We start from the raw sequence: 26,738 nt of genomic DNA, 5'->3' as shown, positions 1-26,738 counted from the left end.
ACAAAGAGGCTATCCTTTCAATCATGAGTGTAACACATTATTGGATCTCTACATACAACAATGCTTCTGCCTAAAAAATTGCTGCTACCTTCATAAATATAGCTATGAACTACAACTGAGCACAACTTGAGATAGAATTAGAATCCTCCATTCGATTGTGTGCATGTTAATAGATGAGGGACTTCCAGGCTGATGAAAAATATCCTTGAACAAGGGCCAGATCACGAAATAAATGAATAGGTACATAAGGGTTCAACTCAACTATTCTTTCACCTTCTCTGTTTTAGCCATTATAATAATCTGTTTTGGGAAAAATGTGTGACTGCATTACACGAAAGAATCACTATGTTGCATTATGCTATAATATGTCAGATTTAAGGGAGTACAGGGAAAACAGCCAAGTAGAGTTTTACTTCTTTTGAATAAAAATGAAATTAACTTCCGGTATTAACAGCTCTTCACACCAATCTTGCTTTTAAATGAAGTTTAATTGAAATACAATTTTAAAGCTGAACAAGCAAAACCACTCTCCTATTCTTGAAAGCTTTAAAGTGAATTCAAAGATTATAATCCAGGCAATCCTATACATGAGCTATTTTAGCTGAGCAATAATTACTCATACTTTAACAGTTTCTGGTTAGGCAACAGGTAGTTGTTTATGGGGGTGGTTGGGTATCTAGGTAAATAAGCATAAGAGCAGCCACCCAAATGAATTTCTATAGGATTATGTGTTAATGAATAAAATTCATTAAGAAGTCAAATCTACAGTATATTTCTAAATTAGATTTCTAGACTCAGATTTTAATAATAATAATTTTAACTTACCCATTTCCTGTCTGGTGCTACAAATTCCTGTGCCATATTTATTTAACACTGAACTCACTGTTTTCAAAGCATTGTGGTCAGTTTCTGCAAAGCCAAGGTAATTATATGAACCCATATTGATTACATTCTTGATTATCCTTCCAGTAAACCTATAATGGTCAAAGAAAGTATAACAACATAAAGTCTAATTATTAATAAAAGACTTTTTAATTAATTAAATCTTTTTTAAAATTCAGTTAATACCAGGAGACTGGAATCCTCCTTCCTTCCTAAATCTATTCAGATAATCTTTTCTTCAGCCAAGGCTGAAGGAGGTTTTTCATTTTAGGAAAGTATGAAGCAGCAAATATTATCCAATAAAACTGCTTTCTTTCATATCTCTAAATTTTCCTCTCCCCTCCCTCCCCCCAACTTCTTTTAATTGCCATCTTAAAATTAATTCATTTTATGGATCTATTGTATGTACACACACATGCAAACACAAACATGTTAATCAAAGACCACAATAAAGACTTATCTCACCTCATATATCAGGAAAAGAGCAGTATAAGACAATCACAACTTTCTATATAGACCCAGACTGTGCTCAAATATGCCTTTATTGGTGTCAGCACAAGTAGTATTTTATAAGATGCTTAAAGTGCTTTTGTAATAAAATATTTACAGCAACCTGAATTAACTTTAAGTGGCAACAATGAGATAAATCAGACAAGAAACAGTGCCCCAAATGGTGGTATCCTTTCACCTACTGCTATTGGAAAACTCCTTGAACTATCCTTCCTTCTCTGCTTGAACATGTCCCTTTTTGTGAGTATAGAGGTTATACAATATTCAACAATCCTTCAGATCATCATTTCTGACTTTAAATTACTATTAGATAATCCAGGTCCTGTGGGGTCATCTTACCAGATTCCTCAATGCCTCCAACAATGACAGAGTTTCTAATGTGCTGCCTTCACTGGAAAAGTTGGGATATGTTCAGAGATGCGGGTCTTGTCGTGTTCAGGTCTTTTCCCATGTAAGATTGAGAGTATCTTGGTGACGTTTCGACGAGGTCCCACTCGCCATCTTCAGGCTGGTACTTTCGGCTTCGTGCTTGTGCGAGCAAATTGTTTGCACGAGCATGAAGCCGAAAGCACCAGCCTGAAGATGGCGAGTGGGACCTCATCGAAATGTCGTCAAGATACTCTCAATCTTACACAGGAAAAGACCCGAACACGCCAAGACCTGCATACCTTTACCTGTGAAAATCTACAAAAACAAATATTCAGAGATGTTTCAACAATAGCTTACCTTGAATATATAGGACAGTCAAATATCACAACAGGAAATGTTTTCTGACGTTCTGTATTATGTCATAAACCACTTTATGATAAAGTTTATGTCATGAAATGTTTTATAAAATTTGCCAAATTTCAATTCCACAGGAGTCATGGGTCCCAGATTTTGAATACATTCTATAAGTTAGCCTATTTGAAGTTCAAAACATTTTACTCTATGGTGCATTGTTTCAATCCAGTTGAAGGTTTCAGGAATTAGAGTTCTGGTGATGTATAGATTCACATTTCCATACATATCCTCTTCTTTTTGTATGTGCACTCACTCCTTGTTTAGTGACTATCATGTTTGGCAATCATTTGCAAATATAATAAATAAAATTCATTTTCCAATGCACCCATTTACAAGCAGTTTTCGAATACCTGATATGAAAGCAATGCGGGCACAGTTGTCTGAGAAACTTTATGACTGAATGAGATGGTAGCAACCAGGGATCTTTGTGGCAGCTCTCTCTCTCTTTCAGTCATGTCTTCACTTAGTGACAATTTTGCTTAACAACCAGGTCATTGGAATGAAACTCGGTCACAAAACAAGGAGGGGGTGTATTGTACTCCCCATTAGAAAAAAAAGAGCACATGGTTTTTCATAGTAGTCAATATGGGATAGCTCAGGTTTCAAACCTGTGTAGCACTTTGACAACTTCAATATATAGACATTCCTCCATTCCTCTTTTGCCTTTTCTCTCTGCCTGCTGTCTTCCTTGGAAAAATAATGGACTACAAATGCCACAGACTGGAGAAGAGGAAAGGGATAATAAAAGTTCCTATCTTTCCTAAGAACTTTTAAAAATAAAATGAATGGTAAGCCACCTTTTGTTAAGTTTGGAGAAAAAGATCAAAATGAAAGTCAAATGTCAATTTCACCAAGTAAATGGAAAATCACTCATCAGGAAGAAGGCAACACCACCACTAATTTTTGGCCAAGAGTATAAAAGGAGTAGGTTCTAACTTTGAAACTGATACAAAATCAGGCCTATAAATATAATGCTTTGATGTTAAAGAATAAACACAGTTTTATTTATATTAATTAAAAACGCTTTGTAGACTGACCCACCTAAATGTCCAGTTGCTGTCATCTGAAACACGTTCCAACAGGTCAAATTTTGGTCCTGGAGCACTGCAGATGGGGCGGTTCCAATTATCTCTTATTCTCATATAGAAGTTTCTTGTAAAAAAGTGTTCAAAATCTTGATAAAGTGGGACAAAATCCTAAATGTTTTTTTTAAAGAAAAAAAAAACCCTGTCATGTTACATTTTACTATTTGCTTACTTTTTATTAAAATTAAGTAACTATTAAAATTAGATAACTGTTATGTGTTACAGATCTCTTATAGCCAATCTTAGTTCAATTCTTACATTTTCATCTTTTTGGGAAAACTAATACAAGGCGACATAAACACATAGGGCATGATATGGTTATATGTCTTTCAATCCCTACACTGTCATAATTAGATCTGAAAATCCTGAGTTCAAACTCCCATTTAGCAATCTCAGGCTCTGTTTAACTTAATTAATTTAACTTCCTGTCATTCTGCATAATGCCTAGTTATTATATACAATGCCTAGAGAAAGTGTGCAGCACATTAAAATAAGACAGATATTTCATTCTTTGCCTAAAAACATCATATATTCTATACATTTTCCTAAGCATTCTGCATCCAACATCACATATTCTATATATTTCCTAGGCAAAGCTGCCCAGCTTTCGCACATTGCTGGTAACATATATATGTATATATCCAGCAAATGAGGAAAGACTAAAAAGCACTTTACAAAATTAAAAAGTTCACCTCTATCAAACTTCTGCCCCGTTTGTTAAGAAATAGTGAAAGAAGAAACCCACTAGATCAATGGAATAACTTTTTTTTTCACAGAAAGGAGATTTAAAAACCAGGAACCTAATTAATATATGTGCATTTCCGACTGCACATAAGATACTCTTATTTTGCTGCAGCTATCATGTAGAAGTATAATATCCATCCCTGAACTCTGAATGCCAGATTGAATGTTTCTTTATTACTGTACTTCTCCTCCTGTCTGTTAATGGTGCCAGAAAAGCAAATCATATTTAGAGAAGGTGCATTTCCTATAAGAAAAAAAAACACCCACATAACTATATACTATGTATTTGTGGTGCTCATTGTTAAGGAGATCTGGGACTGGAAGGAATAGACTGAGACTCAATCTCAGCAAAATAGAGTGGCTTTGGTTTCAAAAATCTGACAATTTTAGCAAGAGTCAATTGTAAACTTTGACTGTAGTTGCTGATTCACAATTTAAGAATTGTCTTGGATCTATAGCTCCTATTTCAGGAATAAGGGACATTGCACATCATCAATTTGTACTCCAATTGCAACCTTTCCTGAAATAGCATTACTCATCACTGCTCATGCCTCAGTTAACTGGATTGCTGCAAGGAGTTTTACATGTTGCTGCCTGAAGAGCATTCAGAAGCCACAGAGGGACTAGAACAGGGGTGGGCAAACTACGGCCCGCGGGCCACATCCGGCCCGTTGGTCTTTTTAATCCGGCCCACCGAAGATTGGTACAGAATTAAGGTTTGATGTGAATGATTGAATGATTGCATTCATTTGATTTTGACTTGTAATGACAGGCATTTTGACACCAGGTGGCACATTAGGCGCAGTGACTTGATTTTGCGGAGATTTTGCAGTTTTTTATATGTATCATATCTTGTGCTTACCCGGCCCGTCTGTCAAATTTTAAAAGTCAATGAGGCCCCCGAGCCAAAAAGTTTGCCCACCCCTGGACTAGAATGTAGTGGCTTAGGTAAAGACAGGTACATCTTGAGGCATCGGGGATCTATAACAATTCATCACGGCCAATTTGCCACGGCCAACTTGCCCTTGCCAACTCACTGCAGGACAACTCGCTACAGGACAAGAGTTACACTAATATCAAATAAATGGTGGGAAAGAATCTTTAAAGAAAGGATGCAAAAGGAGGGACAGAATGAAATGTGTATGGCAAAAATTAATTTTTTTAAAATTTATTTTAAATAATTAAACAGAATTGTTATTTTTTTTTTCGCAGTAAGTTGTATCGCATTGAGTTGGCCATGGTGAGTTGGCTGCAGTGAGTTGTCCCATTCCCTAATCTCTGTATTGTTGGTTGCAGTTGGCTTCTGAATGCGATTCAAGGTGTGAGTTGTCTTGCTACGCATTCTCACAAGTAGCAAATGTCACCTTTAGGGCCCATGTAAACATTACTTTTCTGACAGTGCCCTCTCCCTTTGGAGCAACATTGCTTTTGATGTGCATTCAGTCCATTTTTTTCCCTGGCTTTTTAGGAAACAGGAAAAAATAGCCACGGAGTTGGATTGTTATAATTGCCTGTTGGATTGTGAGATCACATCCATATTATTACCATTAATACTTTATTTTGCTTTTCCTGTTTCCCTAGAAGCATTATGTAGTTTTAAACTGATTGTACGGTCATAATACAAAACACTTATTGGGGAGTTATATGCCACTCAGTATTGGTAGATTGGAATGGCCTATGAGTTCTGTAAATAAAAGAAAACATATGGAGTTGGTCAAGACTTAATGTTTTTGGAGGTAAGGGGAGAACAAAGAAAACTATTGTGCATCAAAAATGTATCTTTGCTTAATCAAATTCTTTACTGGATTGAATGATAATCTCACAATGAAATTATGAGCTGTCTTTCTTGTAAACATATTATGGGAAATGTGAAAGCTGTTGTAACAGAAGTTAATCTGGATGTGTAACTAAACAATTAACAAACTAACAATCTACGAATATCCATGCGTATTTGCTCAACAATGGATGATATTTGAACAGAACCTAATGAGGTAATCAGAATTATATTTTATGAGGCCTGCCTGAAATATATTTGAACTTGTGAATTCTGAGAATCTGGAAAGGATTCTCTGTAGTGTGCAATCTGACAATTTCAAACTGGGCATATTCCTACTGGGCTGCCTATTCTGGGTGGCCTCACAGGTTGAGTGGTGTGCAGCTGGATTGCAGAGAAGCACTTTGTTCATTATAATTCTCAGTTGAGATGTGGAAGCAAATAATTTTGCTTCCTTTCCAGCTAGCCACATAAAACTCCCTTTTTACAACTCTGTAGTCCCTGTTCAGAGTAGAGTTGGGATGACTGGATGGGCCTGAGCATTTACTGGCCAGATGCCCTTCCTGACACCTAGGTGGAGTTTGCAGCAGATTTTTTTTCCTTTGGGCCCCAGGAGAGAAACATCTGCTGCTACCTAGGATTGAACTCTCAATCTTCCGAGTGGGAGGAGAGCATCTTCCCCTCTAGACTACCATGCTGCTCCCTCCCAGCCACATAGGATGTAAATAAATAAGACAGATGTGTGTGTGTGTGTGTTTTAACGGAATTGGCACAGCCTGTCTTTGTGCATAACACCTCAAAACTGTAATGAGAAAATAATCATACTTTGTTAATCTGTAGTTTAGCAGCTCCATTACCTAAGAGAATCATGAAAACCCGGCAAATTTGTGCCTCCCTATTAATTGCATTTAAAAGCTATTCAGATCAGCTTTTAGAAGATTTTGTACTACAACTGTTGTCTTCCTAAACAATTGTAATTGATGTACAAGTTTGGGCTGATGAGTGTTAATCCTAAACTTCTAACAGGTACTGTGCCTTTTGTTTTTAGAATTGGGGGCAAGAAATCTAATAATAGCCACAATCACTGTTAGGAAATACTCCATAGTCACATATTTTACTATCCATTTTGTACAAGTCATCTACAGGAAAAGCAATAGGCCTAATTTGTTTCAGTCTTTTGTCTTTTCCATTCTGTTATGCTTCTTGAGAAGTAATTTGGGATTGTTCAAACAGGTTCAAATTTTACGTACCATTTGCTCTTCCCGTTCGATTGTGCCAATCTTTGTTTGTATTCCATAGTCTCTTAAGAAATCTTGCAAATAGCCAAACAATGTTGCAAATACAAAACCAAGAAATGTAAGCACAGAAACATACATGGGTGGTTGTTCAAAGGATTCATTAAATGGTCGTTTATAGATACTTCCATTTGCTACACCATTTTCCTAAAAAAACAAAAATAAAAAAACAAATGAAGTTAGAATAATAAACATTCATTCACTTAAAAGTATAGTGATTTTAGTGTGTTTCACTGTTACCGTCTGTCCAATTAAAAAAAAAAATCACACAAAAGAAGATACCTCAACTAATCATGAACAGAGTTTCTAGTTATTTTATATTTCTTTGCTAATACGGATATGGAAAACAGCCCAACAGATTTGATAATTGACTATTCTAAGAGTAAAAAGTAAATGAAAACCAATTAATAGAAAGTCTTGATATAAATGCAAGGAAGAGAGAATGAACATTAATTGTTTTTTTAAAAAAGCTGGGTACAGCACATTTTTGCTACTCGGGATTTAAGATTCTAATCCTGAAGTATGCTTTCTAACTAAATCCTAATTATTATAGCAAGTTGTGGAATTATGTTAGGAAAATTTCTATGCTTGCATAAAAAAGGTAAACCCCCCCAAATTCAAATGGTATAGTAAAGAAGACCTGATTACTCAAAGAGCATCATTCATAACAAGAACTGCTCCTGCTTTAAAGATATTGAAAAAAGTGTGTGTGAATATATGGAACTTCTAGTCTTTCAATATGGCAATATGCCTTTCAATAAGGACAATGTTTAAATGGATTTCTCTACTAGTGAAACTTTTATAACTGAACAAATCTATAGGTATTACATGATACGTAACATAACGTTCAGGGGCAACTAACATATTTTAAGGTTTATATATGTTGCTATAAATCATTATGAGAAAACCTTGATTGATCAAAATCGTGATGGATTATGAAGCTCAATATTAATGAGTCCAACTAATGATACATGCGAGATTATAGAAATAACAGGATTCAGTATAACCTTTGTGCAAAAACCAATGACACAATGAAAAACAAAAATGCTGGTAAATGGTGATAGTTTCAGAAAAGCTAATATAAAGATAAAAATATTTCAGTCAAACTCATTATCACTATTACTGTTTGTCATTGCATTGATTCCTGTCAATGATATGAATATTTCAGACTATGTCTATCAAATATCAAAAACATCTGCCAGGCTATCCCATTTCCTTTAGATGGATGTTCTGAAGCTGTATCAAAAAAGAAGCATCTCAAATAGAATTGTTGCTCAACATTATCTGTATATGTAGCCAAGATATTGCAATGGAGTTTGGACTAGAAAAATGTGTCATCCACATCATCAACAGGGGAAAAATAGTGAAAACTGAAGGAAGAAAGATGCCCTATGAAAATAACATCAGGAGTCTGGATGAAGATGAGTACTACAAATACCTGGACATCCTTTTACAATATCAAGCATGATGAAGTCAAGAAAAAGGTCAGAAATGAATACTGAAGAAGATCTTAAAGTCCACACTCAGTGGAGGAAATACCATCAAGACAATGAACACTTGGGCAATTCCAGTCATTAGATACATAGCTGGAATAGGAATCTGGACTTGAGGGGAACTAAAACTCTGAACAGGAAGACCAGAAATATAATGACAATGAATCATGCCTTTCATTCAAGCAGCAATGTTGACAGACTCTACTTACCAAGGAGACTTGGTGGGTGTGAAATGTTGCAAGTATAGCACACAGTTGAAGAATTAAAAAAGATCATTGGAAGAATATCTGAAGGACAATGAAGAAGATGCATTGAAGCTGGTATACCAAGAAGGCTTACTAAATTCTAATCTATATTTTCCTACAAGAAAAGAGATGTGGCAAGGCAAAGTATTACAAGACCAGTATATTTAAAAAAAATATAGCAGGCAAAGCAGATAGCAAGCCCAGGCAATGGTTAAGAGCAGGAGATTTGATGAAAGAGACAGAGGGCTAATTTTGGTTGCATAAGGCCAAGCCTTAAGAACAAATGTGTACAAAGCCAGCATTGAGACATAATAACTGACAGCAAATGTCATCTCTACAAAGAAGCTGAAGAAACAGTAGTTCACCTAATCAGCTGCTGCAAGAACATTTCACAGATTGACTATAAGCAATGGCATGACAAAGTAGCTACAATTGTGCATTGAAATATCTGCAAGAAAACCCATTTGCTTGCACACAAGAACTAATGAGACTATAAGTAAACAAAGTAATAGAAAATGAAGTCGCTAAAGTGCTGTGGGACTTTAGAATTTAAATAGACAGGCCCCTCTTACATAATACCCTAGATTTAGAATTGTGTGTAAGAAAGACAGAAAAGTCTGGATAGTAAATGTGGCAGTACTTGGAGACAGCAGATTAGAAGAGAAAGAAAGGGGGGTGGGTGGGAAATCACAAAGTAGAAAAAGAACGACTGTGTCAAAAGAAAGCAAAGATAGTACCAATAGTAACAGGCATCTTCCTTGGGTGCAATCTCAAAATGACTGGAGCACCACTGGCATTGAATTGCAAAGGCAGCTTTAAGAACAGCTTAGATCAGGGGTGTCAAACTTGCCTCATCATGATGGTGTCATGTGATATATCGGGACTTTTTCCCCCTTCACTAAACTAGGCAGGGGCATGGCCAGAACATGACAGCCCTGGCTTAGATTCTGCAACAATACCATTAAACAACATCTACCTATCCCAGGTCTTTGGGAAAGACTTGATAGGTGGACAAAAAAGCCAAATTCAGTCTAACCTTCTATGTGACAAACCATAATAATGTGACATAACACAATCACTAAAATGATTCATTGAAACATCTGCAAAAATTATCATATGCCAGTAATAAAAAACTGATGAGAACTGAAAAACTGATGAGTTGAAAAAGTAGTTGAAGTGAGCCGGTTAAAGTATTGTGGGATTTCTGAATTACAAGACTGATAAAGCCTTGACTTAAGATACCAAATATATCTGTGGTTCCGGCCTCTTACTTGTCCTTTATTTCCTGCTTTTTCAACCTTAGCTGTTTTGCAAGGCACAGCTGAGGTTGAAAAAGCAGGAAAAAAGAGGCTTTTCAAACGCTGTGCACCTGCGCGCTGAGCTTTTCAGCTCTCCGGACGGCACAGCTTAAGATTTTTTTTCATGCATGTATAGTGTGCATCTGGTCACTGCATTGGTAGTTCAACTGGTAGTAATACCAGTTGAATCCCACCCCTGGTGGGGATAATTGATGTGGCAATACCAGGGAATGGTACTTTAAAACAATTAGAGATTACAAAATATTGAGATCCAAAAATCAAAATTATGGCATAAATTGACTGTTGTAGCCCCAGTGGTTATTGATACACTGAATGTCATACCCAAAAATCTTGGACAATACTTAGAAAATCTGTCGATCTATCAATTGTAAAAAGCCAAATTGCTTGGATCTGTACATAGACTACACTGATTGATACATTACAACATCCTAGGTTCTTGGGAATAACTTGATGCACATGAAGGCCAACACTAGCTAAAGATCTAGCATCTGTGACTTCAGCTGTTTTGGACAGATTAATAATAATGCCTTCAATGCAATACCAAAATACCTGGAGCATCACCAAAACATCTGGAATAACACAAGCTTTGACAAAGTCACCACCAGTCAGTTGCAAAAAGCAGCTTTACCCAGAACGATATACATCCTAAGCCGGCACCTTTTATATGATTAAATAACAACATTCTGCCTATCTGGGAAGGACTTGATAGGAGGACAAAAATACCAAATGCAATTTAAACATTTGGCTGACTGTGCAACCAACCATAATATCTTATTGCACTAAATGATAGGAAAAGCTGTGATGTGTCCTTATTTGCATATCTAAAAAAATGCTGACCGCATGCTACAAAGGTCCCTAGTTATGAATTCATATACAGTATATTCCATGTTTTCTAATCTGGGAGAAAAGATGCAATGCATCATTACAAACCAGACACACCCAAAACCAAATATACCAAAAGCTTACATTGATTAGAATATTTCACGCTTGTAATTTAAATGAGTTACACGTATAAAGTATTAAACTGTTACTTGTACATACTAAAGAGTCTACCTTACCAACTGTCTCCAAAAGATAAAGGCTAAGTATCTTATCTGATTTCTTTCTATTCTTAATCTGAAAGATCCCCAAGATTAAGATGTTATGAAACTAAGAATTCTCATTCAGCCCAGCACTAACAAGGACACATTTTACAGATAAACATATTCATTTATTAAATTTATATTTATAAATTTATTTTTATTGTTTGATTTCTTTAGCCTCCCATCTCAACAAGTGACTCAAATTTAAAGAATAAATCCTCTAAGCATATCTTTATTTAATTTAGGTAGCCAACCAATGTTCTGTCACAGATGGTAAACCCAGCACTCATACAGAACATAACAAACAAACAAGAAAATATAACTAAGAAATGTTTATAATCCTGTCTTAACTCAAATATCTACTAAGAAAACATAGAATCTGTAAACTGGGCAGTCCACACCTACAAAATTCTAGCACAGGACACCTTTCCTGAGCTTAAAGCTGCCTTCTGGTGTTCCCACTGCCTTCCAAGTAGTTATAGCCTCTAATAAAGGAGAAACATTAGTTGTAGCCTTCCTATCAATGGCCACTTCTGATCCCTTTCCACATGGGATGGGTAATGGAACCAGTGGTGGGATTCAAATTGTTTTACCACTGGTTCGGTGGGTGTGGCTTGGTTGGGCATGCTTTGCCTAACACCAGTGCGTAGCTTTCCCCACACCAGCTGAGATCTGCAGTGCCAATCAGTTGAAGAGATAAAGAAAAGAAAAGTGCAGGGGTGGATGGGAAGGCCAATCCTGTACTTTCCTCTTCTTTCTCCTCTCAGCTGGAGGATTTTTTTCCTCCTCTCAGGTGATCGTCTGAGGAACTGAATTAGTGTCTGGAATCTGGAAACAGTCAGAGTGGACTTACTTATATAATGGTGACTCTCTCTCTCTCTCCCCCCCCCCAATGTGTGTGTATGTAGAAAATTGAAGAGATGCCAGTTGTTGTCAGCCAGCTACACCATTAAGATTATCTCAGTACAAGTATTGTTTTCAAAAAGTTTTTTTTTTAAATAAAACTCCTATCCCCCAAAATGTCACTATCTAGAAGTCTGAACCACAAATGGTGAACTTATTTAAATCTAAATGGTGGATAAATCAGTATAATGAACATAATAGCACACTGTGATGCATGTTGAAATTAAATCAAATCTAATTTGATATCCTTAATGATAAGGGTTACTAAGCTGCTTCATGTGTTGTGTAGATGTCAAAGCTCCTGGATAATTTTTCACAGGAAAAATGTGGAAGATATATGGAAGCTCAATCGCTTGGAGCATCATATGTCAAGTCTCATAGATAATATACAAGGAAACAAAAAGCCTTTTTATGAGGATTGCTTGACAGGTTACTTGAAAGTTCATTTGAAAAGAAGAAAAGGCAAATCATCTTCTCCTTCTCCTTCTCCTCCTCCTCCTCCTCCTTCTGTATTCAGCAGGTTCTGACCAATTTTGAGTTTTGAAATTTTGAGTAGTATGGAGAACCGGCAAACCACCTCTGACTGGCCCCGCCCTCATCTATTTTCTGCCTCCCAAGACCCAGCTAATCAGCTGGGTCTTCTTTTGTTGTCCTGCACAGAAGAATGGAGATGGAAAGCAGGTTAGTGGGATGGGGAAAGAATGGAGATTTTATAGTCTCTTTCCACTGCCACGGTCATCAAGCCACACCCACAGAACCAGTAGTAAAAATTTTTTGAATCCCACCATTGATCTTCTTCATCATCATCTCTGTGACTTTATTAGGAATCTCCTCTCAAGTCCCAGATGGTCAAGTGGAACCACTGAATCCTCCAAGGACGGGATACTGATAGGCTCACCAGGTCTGAGTACCATGGCTGTCTGGGCCAATGGGGAGCGAGTAGCAGGATTTCAGCTTTTTCTAGTAGAACCTTCCAGATCACCCCCGGAATGAGGGGAAGAGGAGGGAAGGCATATAATAGGCCTTTGGGACATGGACTGCGAAGGCATTGACCCCTTCTGCTCCTGGTGTTGTAAATCTGGAGAAAAATCTGGGTAGTTGCAAGTTTACCAGGGTGGTGAACAGGTCCAGCACAGGACAGCTGACTCTCTGGGACAGTTCCCTGAAGAGATCCAGGTGCAGGCGCCACTCGGAATGGTCCACCGTGGTTCTGCTCATAGTCCACCTGTGCATTTGTCACTCTTGAGATTTGCTCTGCCTTGATGGATAGCAGGTGAGCTTCTGCCCAGAGTCCCAGTTGTTCCACCTTGCGCACGAGGGACCTGGAGTGGGACCCCTTTGTTGGTTGACATGCATCTTGGCAGCTACGTTGTCAGTCAGGATTAGTATATGTTGTCCCGATACAATGTCCTGGGATTGATGTAGAGCCAGATGGACTGCTCGGAGCTCCAGCCAGTTTATGTTGTTTTTCAAGTCTGCCTGAGACCATTGTCCTTGTGCCAACTGGGACTGGAGATGGTCACCCCAGCTAAAGAGGCTGGCATCTGAGGTCAAAGTCAGGCAGATGGGCTCCTTGAACAGGGTTCCCTTGGTCATTGCTGGGGAAGCCCACCAACTGGAAAACTTGAGTGTCTCTAATGGCACCTAAACCCTGGAGGTGCTGCCTCCTGATCTCTGGAATGGTAACAGAAACCAATGCAGGGTTCTGGAGTGTAGTTGAGCCCAAGGAACTATAGCTATGCATGATACCATTTTTCCGAGGAGCTGTGAAAGCACTACCAAAGGAACAGTTCGTTCTGTTCAGATTTGATTCACCAAGGACTTGATGCTTTCCTGGCACTCCTGAGAAAGCTATACCTTGCATAACCTGGTGTCTATCACTGCGCCTAGGTGTAACAGGTGAGTGGATGGTACTAGGTAGCTCTTTGGAAAATTGATAGAGAACCCATGGTCTTGAAGGACACGGATTGTCATCTCTAGATCCTTCTGTGCTTGATGGTAAGAACTGAACTGAATGAGGATGTCATCCGGGTAGAACTGGACACACACTGGAATTGTTCTGAGGTGTGTGGCTAGTGCTGCCAGCATTTTTTGTGAAGATTCTGGGGGCTGATGACAGGCCAAACTGCAGGTCTTTGTACTGAAAATGGTGCCCTGCCATAAAAACAGTTCACAGCAGAGATAGGCACTAAATCCGCTCCAACGAGCTGCGACGGCTATTTAAACCAAATTTCCTGATCAGCTGTGAAGCACTGAGGCTGGTTAATGGTGGCTGTTTTTGTTAATGGCAGCTGTTGTTGAGCGCCCGGGAGAGCTCCCAGTGGGCGGAGATAGTCCAATCTCTAATTTGTGCCCTCCCAAGAGTTGATCCGTGATAAGGCCAGTATTAATGGCAGCAGGCGAAAAGCCACGGTTCGATTGATTAGTTGGTCAATTTTGGAATAGTGTGCTAACGATGCTTTGCTGGAAGCCTATTCCCTGGGTCCCTTCAAATCTGTCTTCAATGTCTTTCTGTCCAATTCCTGAGCCAATTTTTACCATGTCTCTACAGGGCCAAGACTGAGTTTTTTTTTAAATGTATTTTTATTGAGTTTCTTTTATTACATCATAAAATATCGTAATTCCAACAGCATTCTTGGCATAGATACAGGTTCTTAATTTAAATATCATAATACATTATGTTACATTTATCTAATATTAAATAATAGTTTCCATTATAATTGCTATTCTTATATCTTTATATAGTTTATATTTTATATTTTACTCTCATAAGGATTATTCCAATTAGATTTCTTGTCTCCCTTCTTAGTTCTGTTTGTTAACCATTTATTTTATTTATTTATTTGGTTTGTCAATTGCTTACAAGATAATAGGTATAAGTAACAACATAGTTATGAATACATGGATACATATAAAAAAAATAAAAAAATAAAAGAAACAATAGGACAGGAACGGTAGGCATGTTGGTACGCTTATGCACGCCCCTTACAGACCTCTTAGGAAAGGGGTGAGGTCAATAGTAGACAGTCTAAGGTTAAAGTTTTTGGGGCTTGGGGAAAAAACTACAGAATCAGGCAGAGTATTCCAGATATTGACCACTCTGTTGCTGAAGTTGTATTCCCTGCAATCAAGTTTGGTGCGATTAACCTTGAGTTTGTATCTATTGTTTGCTCCTGTATTGTTATGGTTGAAGCTAAAGTATTCATTAACAGGTAGGACATTGTAATGTATGATTTTATACGCTATACTTAGATCTGACCGAAGGCGGTGTAGTTCCAGGTTTTCTAGATCTAGAATTTCAAGTCTGGTGGCATAAGGTATTCTGCAACGAGTAGAGGAGTGGAGAACTCTTCTTGTGAAATATTTCTGGACTTTCTCAACTGTGTTAATATCAGATACGTAATGTGGGTTCCAGACTGATGAGCTGTATTTGAGTATTGGTCTAGCAAATGTTTTGTATGCTCTAGTTAGTAGTGTGATATTACCAGAGAAAAAGCTACGTAAGATTAGGTTAACAACTCTTAATGCCTTTTTGGCTATGTAGTTACAGTGGGCTCTAGCGCTTAGATTATTAGAGATGAGTACTCCAAGGTCCTTGACAGAGTTTGGATCATCAACAAGGTCTTGACTATTCAGCCTGTATTTTATTTTCTGATTTTTTTTGCCAATATGTAGGACAGAGCATTTATTTGTTGAGATTTGAAGTTGCCACTTGTTTGACCATTCTGATACATAGTCAAGGTCTTTTTGAAGGGTAGCAGTATTGTCTGTGGTGTTGAATAGCTTTACATCATCAGCGAAGAGAACACAGTTGCTCTTAATATGATCACAGAGGTCATTTATGTAGAGTAAGAAAAGAGTTGGTCTTAGAACACTGCCTTGGGGGACACCACTGTTGACAGGTACAGAATTGATAGGATGCTCCCAATTTTGGCCATTTGTTGTCTGTTTGACAGGAATGCTTCTATCCAGTTATGCAGTTGTCCAGAGATACCGTAAGATTTTAGTTTTAGGAGTAGTTTGTCATGTACCACTGAATCAAAGGCTTTACAGAAGTCTATGTAGATTGCGTCTATTGCTTTGCCCTGAACGAGTTGTGCAGGCCATATGTTTTTGCAAGAGTTGCAGATTATAGGATAGTTTTTTCTTAAACCAAATTGTTTATTAGAGAGTAGGTTGTTTGTCTCTAAGTGGAGGATGATGGATTGGTTAATAATTGATTCCATGACTTTACAGGTGACGCAGCATAAAGAGATTGCTCTGTAATATTCAACTAGGCTGGGCTCTCCCTTTTTGAAGATGGGGATGACCGTGGCGTGTGACCATAGTTTTGGCAAGGAGCTGGTCCTGAAAGATTTTTCAAAGATTATGCTTAGAGGTTCGGCTATGGCAGTGGATAGCTTTTTTAAGAAGTAGGCACATATTCTGTCCGGTCCAATAAATAGAGATGGTTTTAGATTGCGCAGTAGTTGTAGTTGTTTGTGGTTCGACTAGGAAATACTGGGCATGATCCATTGCTGTTTACAAATACTGAGCCAAAGAATGTGTTAAACAGGTTGGCTTTAATGGTGTTGTCGTTGCAATCTTTACCATCAGGTCCTTTCAGGGGTGGGATGGACCTTGACTCTTTTAGTTTGTTGTTTACAAAATTGTAGAAAGCGCGGGTGGAATTGGTACGTAGAATGTTTTCCTCTTGTTTAATGTGGTAATTGGTGTTTAATCCTTTTTCGTGAATATTCACTATCTAGAGTTACTGGTTTGAAATGGACAGCTATACAAATGGAATTAGAGATGGGTGGATAGGAAATATAAATAAATAAAACAATAAATAAATCAGAATATGGTGATATTTGTTGACAGTTTTAAGATATGGTAAAATTGTTGTACATAATAGCGACAATCCTAATACCAGCACAGGTTTGCTTGCTTGCTTTATTTAATAAAGCCACCCATCTTTCACCCAACTCTAAGCAGCACCAAAATAAAACATTAAAAGACACATAAAATCATATTAAAAGTATAAAACAAAACTGATTAAAACATTAAAACCAAGAAAAATGTGACACCAAATAAACCTTCTAAGGTACAATTTTCCAGTCTTGTCCCAGAGCTTGTGGGAAAAGCCAGTTTTTCAAAGCCTTATGGAAGGCTAAAACGATGGAGGCCTGCTGGGCTGCCATGGAAAAGGCACACATATTGAAATTAATTTATTACTAATCAACTTGAAGGAAGATGAATAAAGTAAGGGAAAAAGAATGTGGCCTACAACAGTGGTCGCCAACCGGTGGGCCGGGGACCACTGGTGGTCCACGAGAAAATTTTGGTGGTCCGCAGAGAAATGTCACCCCCAAAGCAATGAATCCAAGCTGCATGAGAACACAAGGCTGTGTCGCCCTCATGGCCTGTGGAAACACAAGGCTTGCGTCGCTTGCATTGTGAACAACATGAGGTAGTGAGGGGAGGGGAGAAAGGGGGGAGTGGGGACTTGCCTCACTCACCCCACATGCCTCGCCTGGCCACCGGGCTGCTTCTTTCAGCTTCTTTCTTCTTCTGCTTTTGACTGTACACAAGGAAAGCAGCAAAAGTGTTTCTCTCCTCCAAACTCCGCCAGAAATGAGTCTTTGGGACCCTGCAAGGCATCCTGCTCCAAGAGGCTGCGCCATTCTGGTGGATTTTGGGGGAAAGACTTTTGCTGCTTTCCTTGCATGAAGCCAAAAGTCTCTCTCCCTACCCCCCCTCCCTCCCTCTCTCCCCCTAAGAACAGACCCAGAGAAGATATCCTGTGATCCCAAATAAAGAATGACCAATTGGTAGGAAAACGGGGTGGGGAATTTTTCTGCAGACTTTTTTGGAATTTTCCCATGGTTTTTGTTGCTTCTGCTTTTTCTGCAGAGTCCCTGGGAAAATCCCCCCAAAAGTCTGCAAGAAAATCCCCCACCCTGTTTTCCTACCAATTGATCATTTGGGATTGCAGGATATCCCTCCTCTCTCCCCCTGAGAATGGAGCTGAAAAGCAGGTTAGGAATGCGGCTGCCTTGGAGGGGGTGGGGTGTGTGTGAGGGACATGTGTGTGTGAATATGTGTGTGTGTGTGTGTGTGTGTGAGAGAGAGAGAGAGAGAGAGAGAGAGAGAGAGAACATCACCGCCAGCCCTCCGAGGTTAGATCGGATCAATCTCTCTCTCTCTCTCTCTCTCTCTCTCTCTCTCCCTCCCTCCCTCTCTCCCACTGTCAGCAAGCTACATGGTCGAAAAGGTTGGCGACTCCTGGCCTACAAGACCTGGCACATGCAGAAGACCAATAAAAACTGGCAATAAGTGGATAAAGAAAGAGCCCACCAGCTAGGACTTATACCATCAACTGCACACAAAGGAAGGTAAGAAAAACTTCTATTGTCTTGAAAAAAATGTGTGTCAAGGCAATAAAAGACATGGAACACTATGTGTGTATTAAGGATGACAACTGAAACTTAAAATTCTGAAATGCTAACAGCAGCCCTTTGATGAAATCTTTCATATCAAATTTCCACATCCACTAATTCCTGATGACTTGGCTAATGCTGGCCCAGCCCTGTGCATTTCACCTGAAGAGATCATCAAATCGGTCAGCAGTATGAAGAATTTGAAAATACCTGGCCTGGACAATCCATCAGTAGATACCAGGAAACTGAAAAAACTTTGAGGCATAGCAGTTAATCAGCTGACAAATTCCAGTGCTATTACGTGTGTCTGCTTGATTGGGGAATGAATATTAGAGTTCTCTCTTCAAGAATAAAGGCAACCTGCTGACTGCTCCAACTATTCACCAATCCACACATAATGTCCTGTGACACACAATGAAAAATTTTAAGTGGATCCTTAATGGGTACCTCCATGACATCACTGAAATCAGAATCAATCAGTGCAGTTATGTCAAAGGCTTGAGTGCCAGCCATTTTTGTGGCTCACCTTCTCATGGAGAAGCATAGAGAAAATAACTAATCTAGTATACCTGGTCAATCCTCCACCTAAAAAACCAACAACTTTTGAATGTATTCTGCATCAACTGGTATGGTATGCACTGTGTGACCATGATATGACCAAGCTACTCATAAAATGAGCACAGATGCTTTACATTAATATCAATAGCATGATGAGATGCGCTACTGGTTTTTCTGACAGCTTTCCTATGAAAGTTTGTGTGCATCAAGGCTCAGCATCAAGGCTATTCATTCTCATCACAGTGTTTTCTGGGATTTGCTCTACTTCAGCTACCATGAGGGAAGAACTGCAACATGGTATCCTGCAGACATGGAATGACTGTCATAGCCAAATTGGTTGCACCACAATATCAAGAAGTCTGAGTATCTAGAGACCAGCTCAACTAATTCCATTATTCAGATCGGTGGTGAAAATCTAGTAAAGACAAAGTTCTTCTGTTCCTTAGGATCTGCCTGCAAAGTAATGGCAGTATTTCTGAAGAACTGCACATGAGGGTAAATGCAACATGGCTGTGATGGAAGGAGATTACTGGAGTACTCTGTGATAGGTGCATGCCAATTCACTTAAAACTGAAAGTGAATAGAATGATGATGTCCACCCTAACCCTAACCCTGGCTGGGGCCATTTTGGAGGCTTCAGGGTTGCTACAATGTGAAGAAGGGATAGGAAGTGGGGGGGGGGACATAGATTGGGATTTTTAGCCAAAACAAAATAGTTTCCTGTGAGAACAAGGCCATTCCAACAGGTGGCTGGAAAGAGGAGGAGTACCGTATTGGTTGAACAATGTGACTGATTGTTTGGGGAAAGGGGGAACTTTCACTTTTAATCAGGTGAAAACCGCGGAAATTTTCAGAATCAGTTTTCACTAGCTTGTGCCAATATGATATCTCCAATAAAATTGTTCTTTGAGGAACTTGTTCTGCTTTCTATGGAGATATTACTTGGAACCCTGACAGATGATTTGCCCAGTAGCACTATGTGGTGCTGAGTGCTGTCCAACTACCAAAAGTGCTGAACACTCTCTACATGCCATAGAGATACTGTACTATTTCCCTTTTTGACCACATAGCAGCAATACAGACTGCAGCAGATGGGGAAAATGTGGGGAAACACACAGTTGCTGTCATTGCCTACTACTGTAACACTGATGGCAAATGTCTACTCAGAAGACCAAAGCAAAGGTGGCAGGACACACTTGACATGGATATAACAATCACTAACTGGATCCAATTGCTATGTCTCATTACGTGAAATGGCATTCAGTTGAGCTGAATGTTGGATGCTGCATCTCCAGGAAAATGCGACTGTGTTTCTCATAAAATAAGGCCGGGTCTTATATTTTTTTGAGCCCCGAAAAAATGGCTAGGCCGTCTTTTTGGGGATGACTTAATTCCTCCCCTTGCATCCTCATCTAGAGCGCCCCGCGGGCGGCCTCGCCACCAGCCGCTCCTAACGGGTGATCATGGCGAAGCACAGAGAGCTCCCTACTCCCACCAAACACCTTTGCTGCAGACCCAAGACCTTTGGCACCCGCCGCTGTTGCTTTCCCTTCTGCCCATTCCGCCGCCACGTTTGGAGCTGCCACTTCCGTGTTTGGAGTGCCGCTGCCATTTGGAGTGCCGCCACCATTTGGAGCACTGCTGTCATGTTTGGAGCTGCCACTTCCGCGTTTGGAGCTGCTGCCGTGTTTGGAGTGGCGGCGGCGCTCCAAATGGCGGTGGTGCTCCAAACAGCGGCAGTGCTCCAAACACGGAAGCGGCAGCTCCAAACGCGGCAGCAGCTCCAAATGCGGACATGGCAACGCCAAACAGCGGCAGTGCTCCAAACAGCGGTAGGGTTCCAAACGCGGAAGCGGTAGCTCCAAACGCGGCGGCATCTCCAAATGCGGAAGCGGCAGCTCCAAACAGCAGCAGTGCTCCAAACAGCGGCAGTGCTCCAAACGCAGCGGCAGCTCCAAATGCAGAAGCGGCAGCTACAAACGGCAGCGGTGCTCCAAACAGCAGTGGTGCTCCAAACGTGGAAGTGGCAGCTCCAAACGCGGCGGCGGCGGTAATTTGAGGTTGGCCATGCTTGAGAACCCAATTTTTGTCTTGGCATGTTTGGGAAATTAGATGATCACACACATCATAACAGAGTTCAACTGTTGTCTTGGCAGGTTTGGGATGAGATCATCACAAACATCATAATAGAGTTTATTTATTTGAACATGGTATAATATATGAACACAATGGTTTGATACAGGTTTACTGTATCATATGAATCCAGCCAGTAAGTGTGAACATTGTTCTATTTAATCCACTTTTATCAACATTACTACATAAAAACAATTACTACCAACCTGCCTTCCATCGAGGACCTGTATACCGCACGAGTCAAAAAGAGGGCTGTGAAAATAATTACAGACCCCTCGCATCCCAGACATAAACTGTTTCAAACTCCTTCCCTCAAAACAACTCTATAGAGCACTGTATATCAGAACAACTAGACACAAGAACAGTTTTCCTTTGAACACCATCACTCTGCTAAACAAATAATTCCCTCAACACTGTCCAACTATTTACAAACTCTGCACTACTATTACTATTAATCTTCTCATCACTCCTTATCACCCATCCCCTCCCACTTGTGACTGTATGACTGTAACTTTGTCACTTGTATCCTTATGATTTATATTGACTGTTTCCTAATATGATTGGATTGCTTATTGTACCCTATGGCTATTATTAAGTGTTGTATCTTATGATTCTTGACTCTTGATGAATGTATCTTTTCTTTTATGTACACTGAGAGTATTTGCACCAAGACAAATTCCTTGTGTGTCCAATCATACTTGGCCAATAAAAGAATTCTAATTCTAATTAAACTAGCAGTAAATCTCCAGGATTTTAGGCAGCTATTGGGAATGCCAAGACTTAATTTTGTGTGTACTCTGTACATAAAGCTCTATTGCTCAGCCACTGTCCCTTACTTATAGCAATATTATCTGCCTTGGAAGACACTGTCCATGGAGGCTAGTAGGAATTCTCTACAGATTTACTTGAAGGATTTTCTTTGTTCATTACATCATTTTTAATTTTTTTTAAAAACCCACCTGGATTTCTCCCGCTGAGAAAGAACAGCAGCTCAAAACCCACAGGACTTCAGTGTTCCCTTTGCAGAGTTTACTACATCTAAGATTTTCTTAGTTTTCAAAGGCTATTCACAATCTTCACCAGAAACCCCCACAGTGGCACTCAGCATGAATCCAGCTTCACTTTAAAGCTAATAACCCAAAAAATAGTGTAGGGAGGCCACTATGATGAATGAAGCAGACCAGATTTTAGACTTGATCAAAAATAGTTGTAAGTAGCTCTAGGAGCTATTTTTATAGACTTTCAGCACTGAGGCTTATGGTGTACACTGTGAGTTTTTTCCCTGAAATTCAAAATTATCTTTAAAATAATAAAGCCCTCACATGCTGAAGTGCCTACAGAAGAGACAGTCCTGATAACACAAGTAATATTTTTTTGGTTCCTGAACATCAAATATCATAGGATTCTTGAATTTAGTGGTCTCACATCCCAAAGCCACTGGGGGAAAACGAAATAATTCATGTCTCTTTCTCCTCAGCACAAAAGTCAACAAGAACGCCTTAAGGATTTCCAAGCTTTTAGTTTTGTAAACAGATATTGAAAAGTAATTTCCTAGAACCAAACAGCTTCCATGTGAAACTCAGTTTTTTGCATTGCTTCCAGGTTAGGGATGCTTCTGGAAACCAAGACAGGCAGATGTTTAGAATATGCAGATTCTTACATCCTGCATCTGGTGTACAATATTAATATCCCATAGCAATCATGAGGGGGGAAAAAGCCCAACACATCCTTTGTTGCTTATAAGATGATCTGAGGCAAAATTCTAAAAAGAAAAATACATTTAAACAACTGTATTATTATTTAATCCTTGTCGTCGTCATCTTTATGTCAAGAGCACTGTCTTAGTCTTACATACTGATATTTAGCTTACACGTTATGCTCATTTAACTTTAATAGATATTGGACTCAGTTAAAAAAAATTCTATAAAAATACCTTTTACCACCATCTCAGATAGACAAGAAACCCTTCTTTATTAATCTTCAGGAAGAGACATTGTCTCACTTGTGGAAATAAAGACTTCTGACTCCCACCCTCCAATTCTTCACCTGTCTTCCAATCCATCAGTGCAGCCAATATTGAGGGACGATCAATGGGGGGGGGGGGCTAGAGAAGATGCTACCCTCTGTGGATATTAAGAATATGTCTGGGAACGTAACATAACAAGGAAGATAGGCCTTCAATGCCTTATGAGGAAGGTCTTAAAATGGAAATCATCATCATCCCAAACACCACCTACATCAACCACTGCTATTGCTCTCTTGTCAGCATTCCCTTTTTCTTGTCAGGGAAAAAAACGAAAATCCATGCCACTTTTCAAGAAAACTTGCCCCTGAGAATTTTCTTTTTTCACTTTTTGTTCACTAATGGCTTGAGTGTAAAGAAAAGCCTGAGACCAAACAGTAGGCAAATTCCTGCGTATGCTGTGCTAAGATGCAATGTGTCAGTGGATGCCCATTTAACTCCCCTAAAGCCTTTCAAAATCAGCAGAAAGCCCCAATTATTGGACAAAACATAGGCTTCTACCTACAAGAAAATGAATAGAAGATTAAAATCACAACTAGTCAATAGCTGAGACAGATCGAAAAACAAAATTTTAAAACAAATTAAATTAATCAACATTGGTGGCTAAAGGCTATAATGAAATTGATGTGAATAAACCAATTAAAATAATTGTGCCACATCCATCCCCACCCCAATATTTATTATTTTTGCATTTTGTCACATTAAAAAACATGACAACAACTTTAGATACATCCTTGTTATTAAAGGATTGGTTAAACAATACGCGATTGTGTGTAAAAAAAACCTTTTAAAATGCTGTTTTTAATCTTTATGCATGGTATACATTGCTCAAAATTGGTTGGAAGGAAAGAAATGTGTCATCGATGTATCTTAACCATAGTTAGGTTTGTGGGTGGCATTGGCTAGGGCTCTGGATTCGAATTCTTCCATGAACAGGTTTGCAATGACAGGTGACAGTGATGATCCCATAGGGGCTCCTTCAATTTGCTTGTATCTTTGTCCTTTGTATATGAAATATGTGTTGGTTAAGCAGTGTCCTGTTAGTTCCATGAGGTGTTTGGGTGGTTGGTATTTATTTTTGATGATTTCAACCAACACATATTTCATATACAAAGGACAAAGATACAAGCAAATTGAAAGAGCCCCTATGGGATCGGGCGAACCGGCAGCAAGGATTTGGCATGGGATGCCGAATGGGTAGTAAGTTCTGGCTGGCCACGCCCCCAACCTGGTAGCCCAGTTGCCGCTGGCTCGCTTGCCCCGCCTGCCCAATGCTTGCTCATCCCCCGCCTAACGCTCGCCCCTTAAGGTATTTATTTTTCCCCCTCCTGATAATCAGCTGTTCATATGATCAGCTGTATCGGGATTCCCCTTGCTGAGTCCCAGGAAGGCAAAAAACGGAGGGAGGGGCTCAGTCCCCCCCTTCATTTTTTGCCTTCCTGAGCCCCAGAGGAGCCTTCTGGGAGCAAAAATGCCCCCCCCCGAGGTACTTCTGAGGCCAGAAAGATCCTAAAATGGAGCATGGAGGCGTGCTGTGTGCCCCTCCCATGGTGTTTTTTTCTTCCTGAGCCCCAGGAAGGTCCCAAAACGGAGCTGGGGGGTTGCTGTGTGCCCCCTCCAGGCTCCATTTTTTTTCCTTTATGAGCCCCAGAGGAGCCTTCTGGGAGCAAAAACGCCCCCCTCAGAGGCTCTTGAGGCCCAGAAGGCCCAAAAATGGGTGGCTGCAAAAAAAAGCCACACCCACCCAGTCACATGGCCATGCCCATGCCCATAGAACCGGTAGTAAAAAAAATTTAATCCCACCACTGAATTAGCCATTTAGCAAATCATATATGAAGATTTATATAATTTACATATACTCTTACAGTCATGTACCAGGAGCACCGAAGTGCTTCCGGGTTGAAAGGGTTAGCTAGTGACATCACTGCTGCCTGGGGGGGATGCTCAATTGGGGGCTTTGATGTCCCCATTATTTACATATAGTCTACATCAGGAGTGCAAAACTCAAGGCCCAGGGGCCAAATCTGGCCCACAATTTGCTTAGATCTGGCCCGTGGGGCTGCCCTGGAAACAGCAAAGGACCAGCCTCTGCATGTGGCCTTCCCAAGGTCCATTTTCTCTGGCAGAGGGTTGCAGGAGGCTGTCGCAGCCGAAAATGGAGCTTGGGAGCCTGTTTTCTCTGGCAGAGAGATCAGACCACCACAGGTGCCCCCGACACAAGTGACATAAATCTGGCCACACCCACCCTAGTCACGCCTACTCTGGCCCCTTGAGGTCAAATACAACCCTAATGCAGCCCTCAATGAAATCGAGTTTGACAACCCTGGTCTACAAAGATGCAATTATTTAAAATTTACATAAATTACATAAATTCATTATTTCAGATTTAATGAATACATCACTCCACCCCAGTGTTTCTGATGAACTCTCTCCTTACAATTCTATTCAAGAAACAAAATCATTCCAGATCCAGCAAGTAGCCTGTTCTGTTCATTAAACAGTTTCATCTGGAAGGATCAAGAAAAAAGATCTTTCCAAAAAATCTATTTGGAACATCACCTCCTTCCCCCATATGAGATTAGCCCTCAAATGTCCATCATGGTCCCCTCCCACGTCTGTGCGAAGAGACCCAGACAGCCCCTTATGGGGTGAAGATTCCTAATGTCACTTGGTCTGTCTGAAGGCCCTACCAGTGCCAAAAAAGGACATTTTGCCTTCTGGCCTCTGACGGCCTCTGGCACCAAAGGCTGGTCTATCGGCCTGAGAGGAAGGGCCTAGGAAGAAGGGCCTATTCTGATGGGGAAAGCTTGCCCCAGCCTCCCCTTGTCTAAAGGAGGGCTTCCCAAAAGAGGGCAAAGGCCGGTAATCAACCCACCTCCCCTGGGAAGGGAGTATCTTGCGCTTGTCTCTGGTTTCCATTAAATATGGATCCAGAGACTCCCCAAAGAGCCTCTTCTCCTTAAGGGGGGCTGAAGCCAGCTTCCATTTATTCTTAGTGTCCATTTGCCAATTACATAGCTAAAGAAGCCTACGTGCTGTTACAGAAGAGGCAATGGCCTCGAAGAGAACTTGGCTGCAGTGAGTGTGGTATCTGCCATTAATTCTGCTGCCGCTATGATCTTATTAAGATCCTGGTGGACTCTAAGGTCCTCAGGGGGAGTCCTTCTCTGCAATTGCCTAAGCCAATGCAGTGAGGCTCAGGTGAAAAAGAATGCCGTTGTGGAGGCCCTAATGGCCCAGGTGTTGGCCTGATGTGCTCTGCAGAGAGCCATCTCCTCTTTCAGGTCCTCCGCCTTCAGTGTCTCCTCAGCGTCGGTTGGTATGATAGATGAGGACGTCAACAGCAACCAGGACATCCACCTTTGGCACATCAATAATGTCCAAAAGTTCTTGATCCACATTAAGTGAACATTTCTTTTTTCTTCTAATTCGTATTAGTTTTTACTATGTTTATTAAAAATGTCAGTAAAATTATGTGTGAATGTATGCA

At 40.0% G+C, this 26,738-nt stretch overlaps 1 protein-coding gene across 1 annotated transcript in view; it reads right to left on the bottom strand.

Annotated features, from left to right (window-relative positions):
• The window catches only part of SPTLC3 (serine palmitoyltransferase long chain base subunit 3), a 98,933-nt gene that overhangs the window by 47,263 nt on the left and 24,932 nt on the right, over positions 1–26,738 (bottom strand). The window contains exons 2-4 of the mRNA XM_026668503.2: positions 7,029–7,220; positions 3,217–3,371; positions 826–974 (exon numbers count right to left, since the gene is read on the bottom strand). Of these exons, the coding sequence (XP_026524288.1) occupies positions 826–974; positions 3,217–3,371; positions 7,029–7,220 (496 nt within the window). The remainder of the gene's footprint in view (positions 1–825; positions 975–3,216; positions 3,372–7,028; positions 7,221–26,738) is intronic.

The sequence above is a fragment of the Notechis scutatus genome, chromosome 1, assembly GCF_049901735.1.
Source record: "Notechis scutatus isolate UNSWTSFEM ecotype Mainland chromosome 1, rNotScu1.2, whole genome shotgun sequence".
Taxonomy (NCBI): domain Eukaryota; kingdom Metazoa; phylum Chordata; class Lepidosauria; order Squamata; family Elapidae; genus Notechis; species Notechis scutatus.
This window is presented reverse-complemented; position numbering and strand designations above follow the sequence as displayed.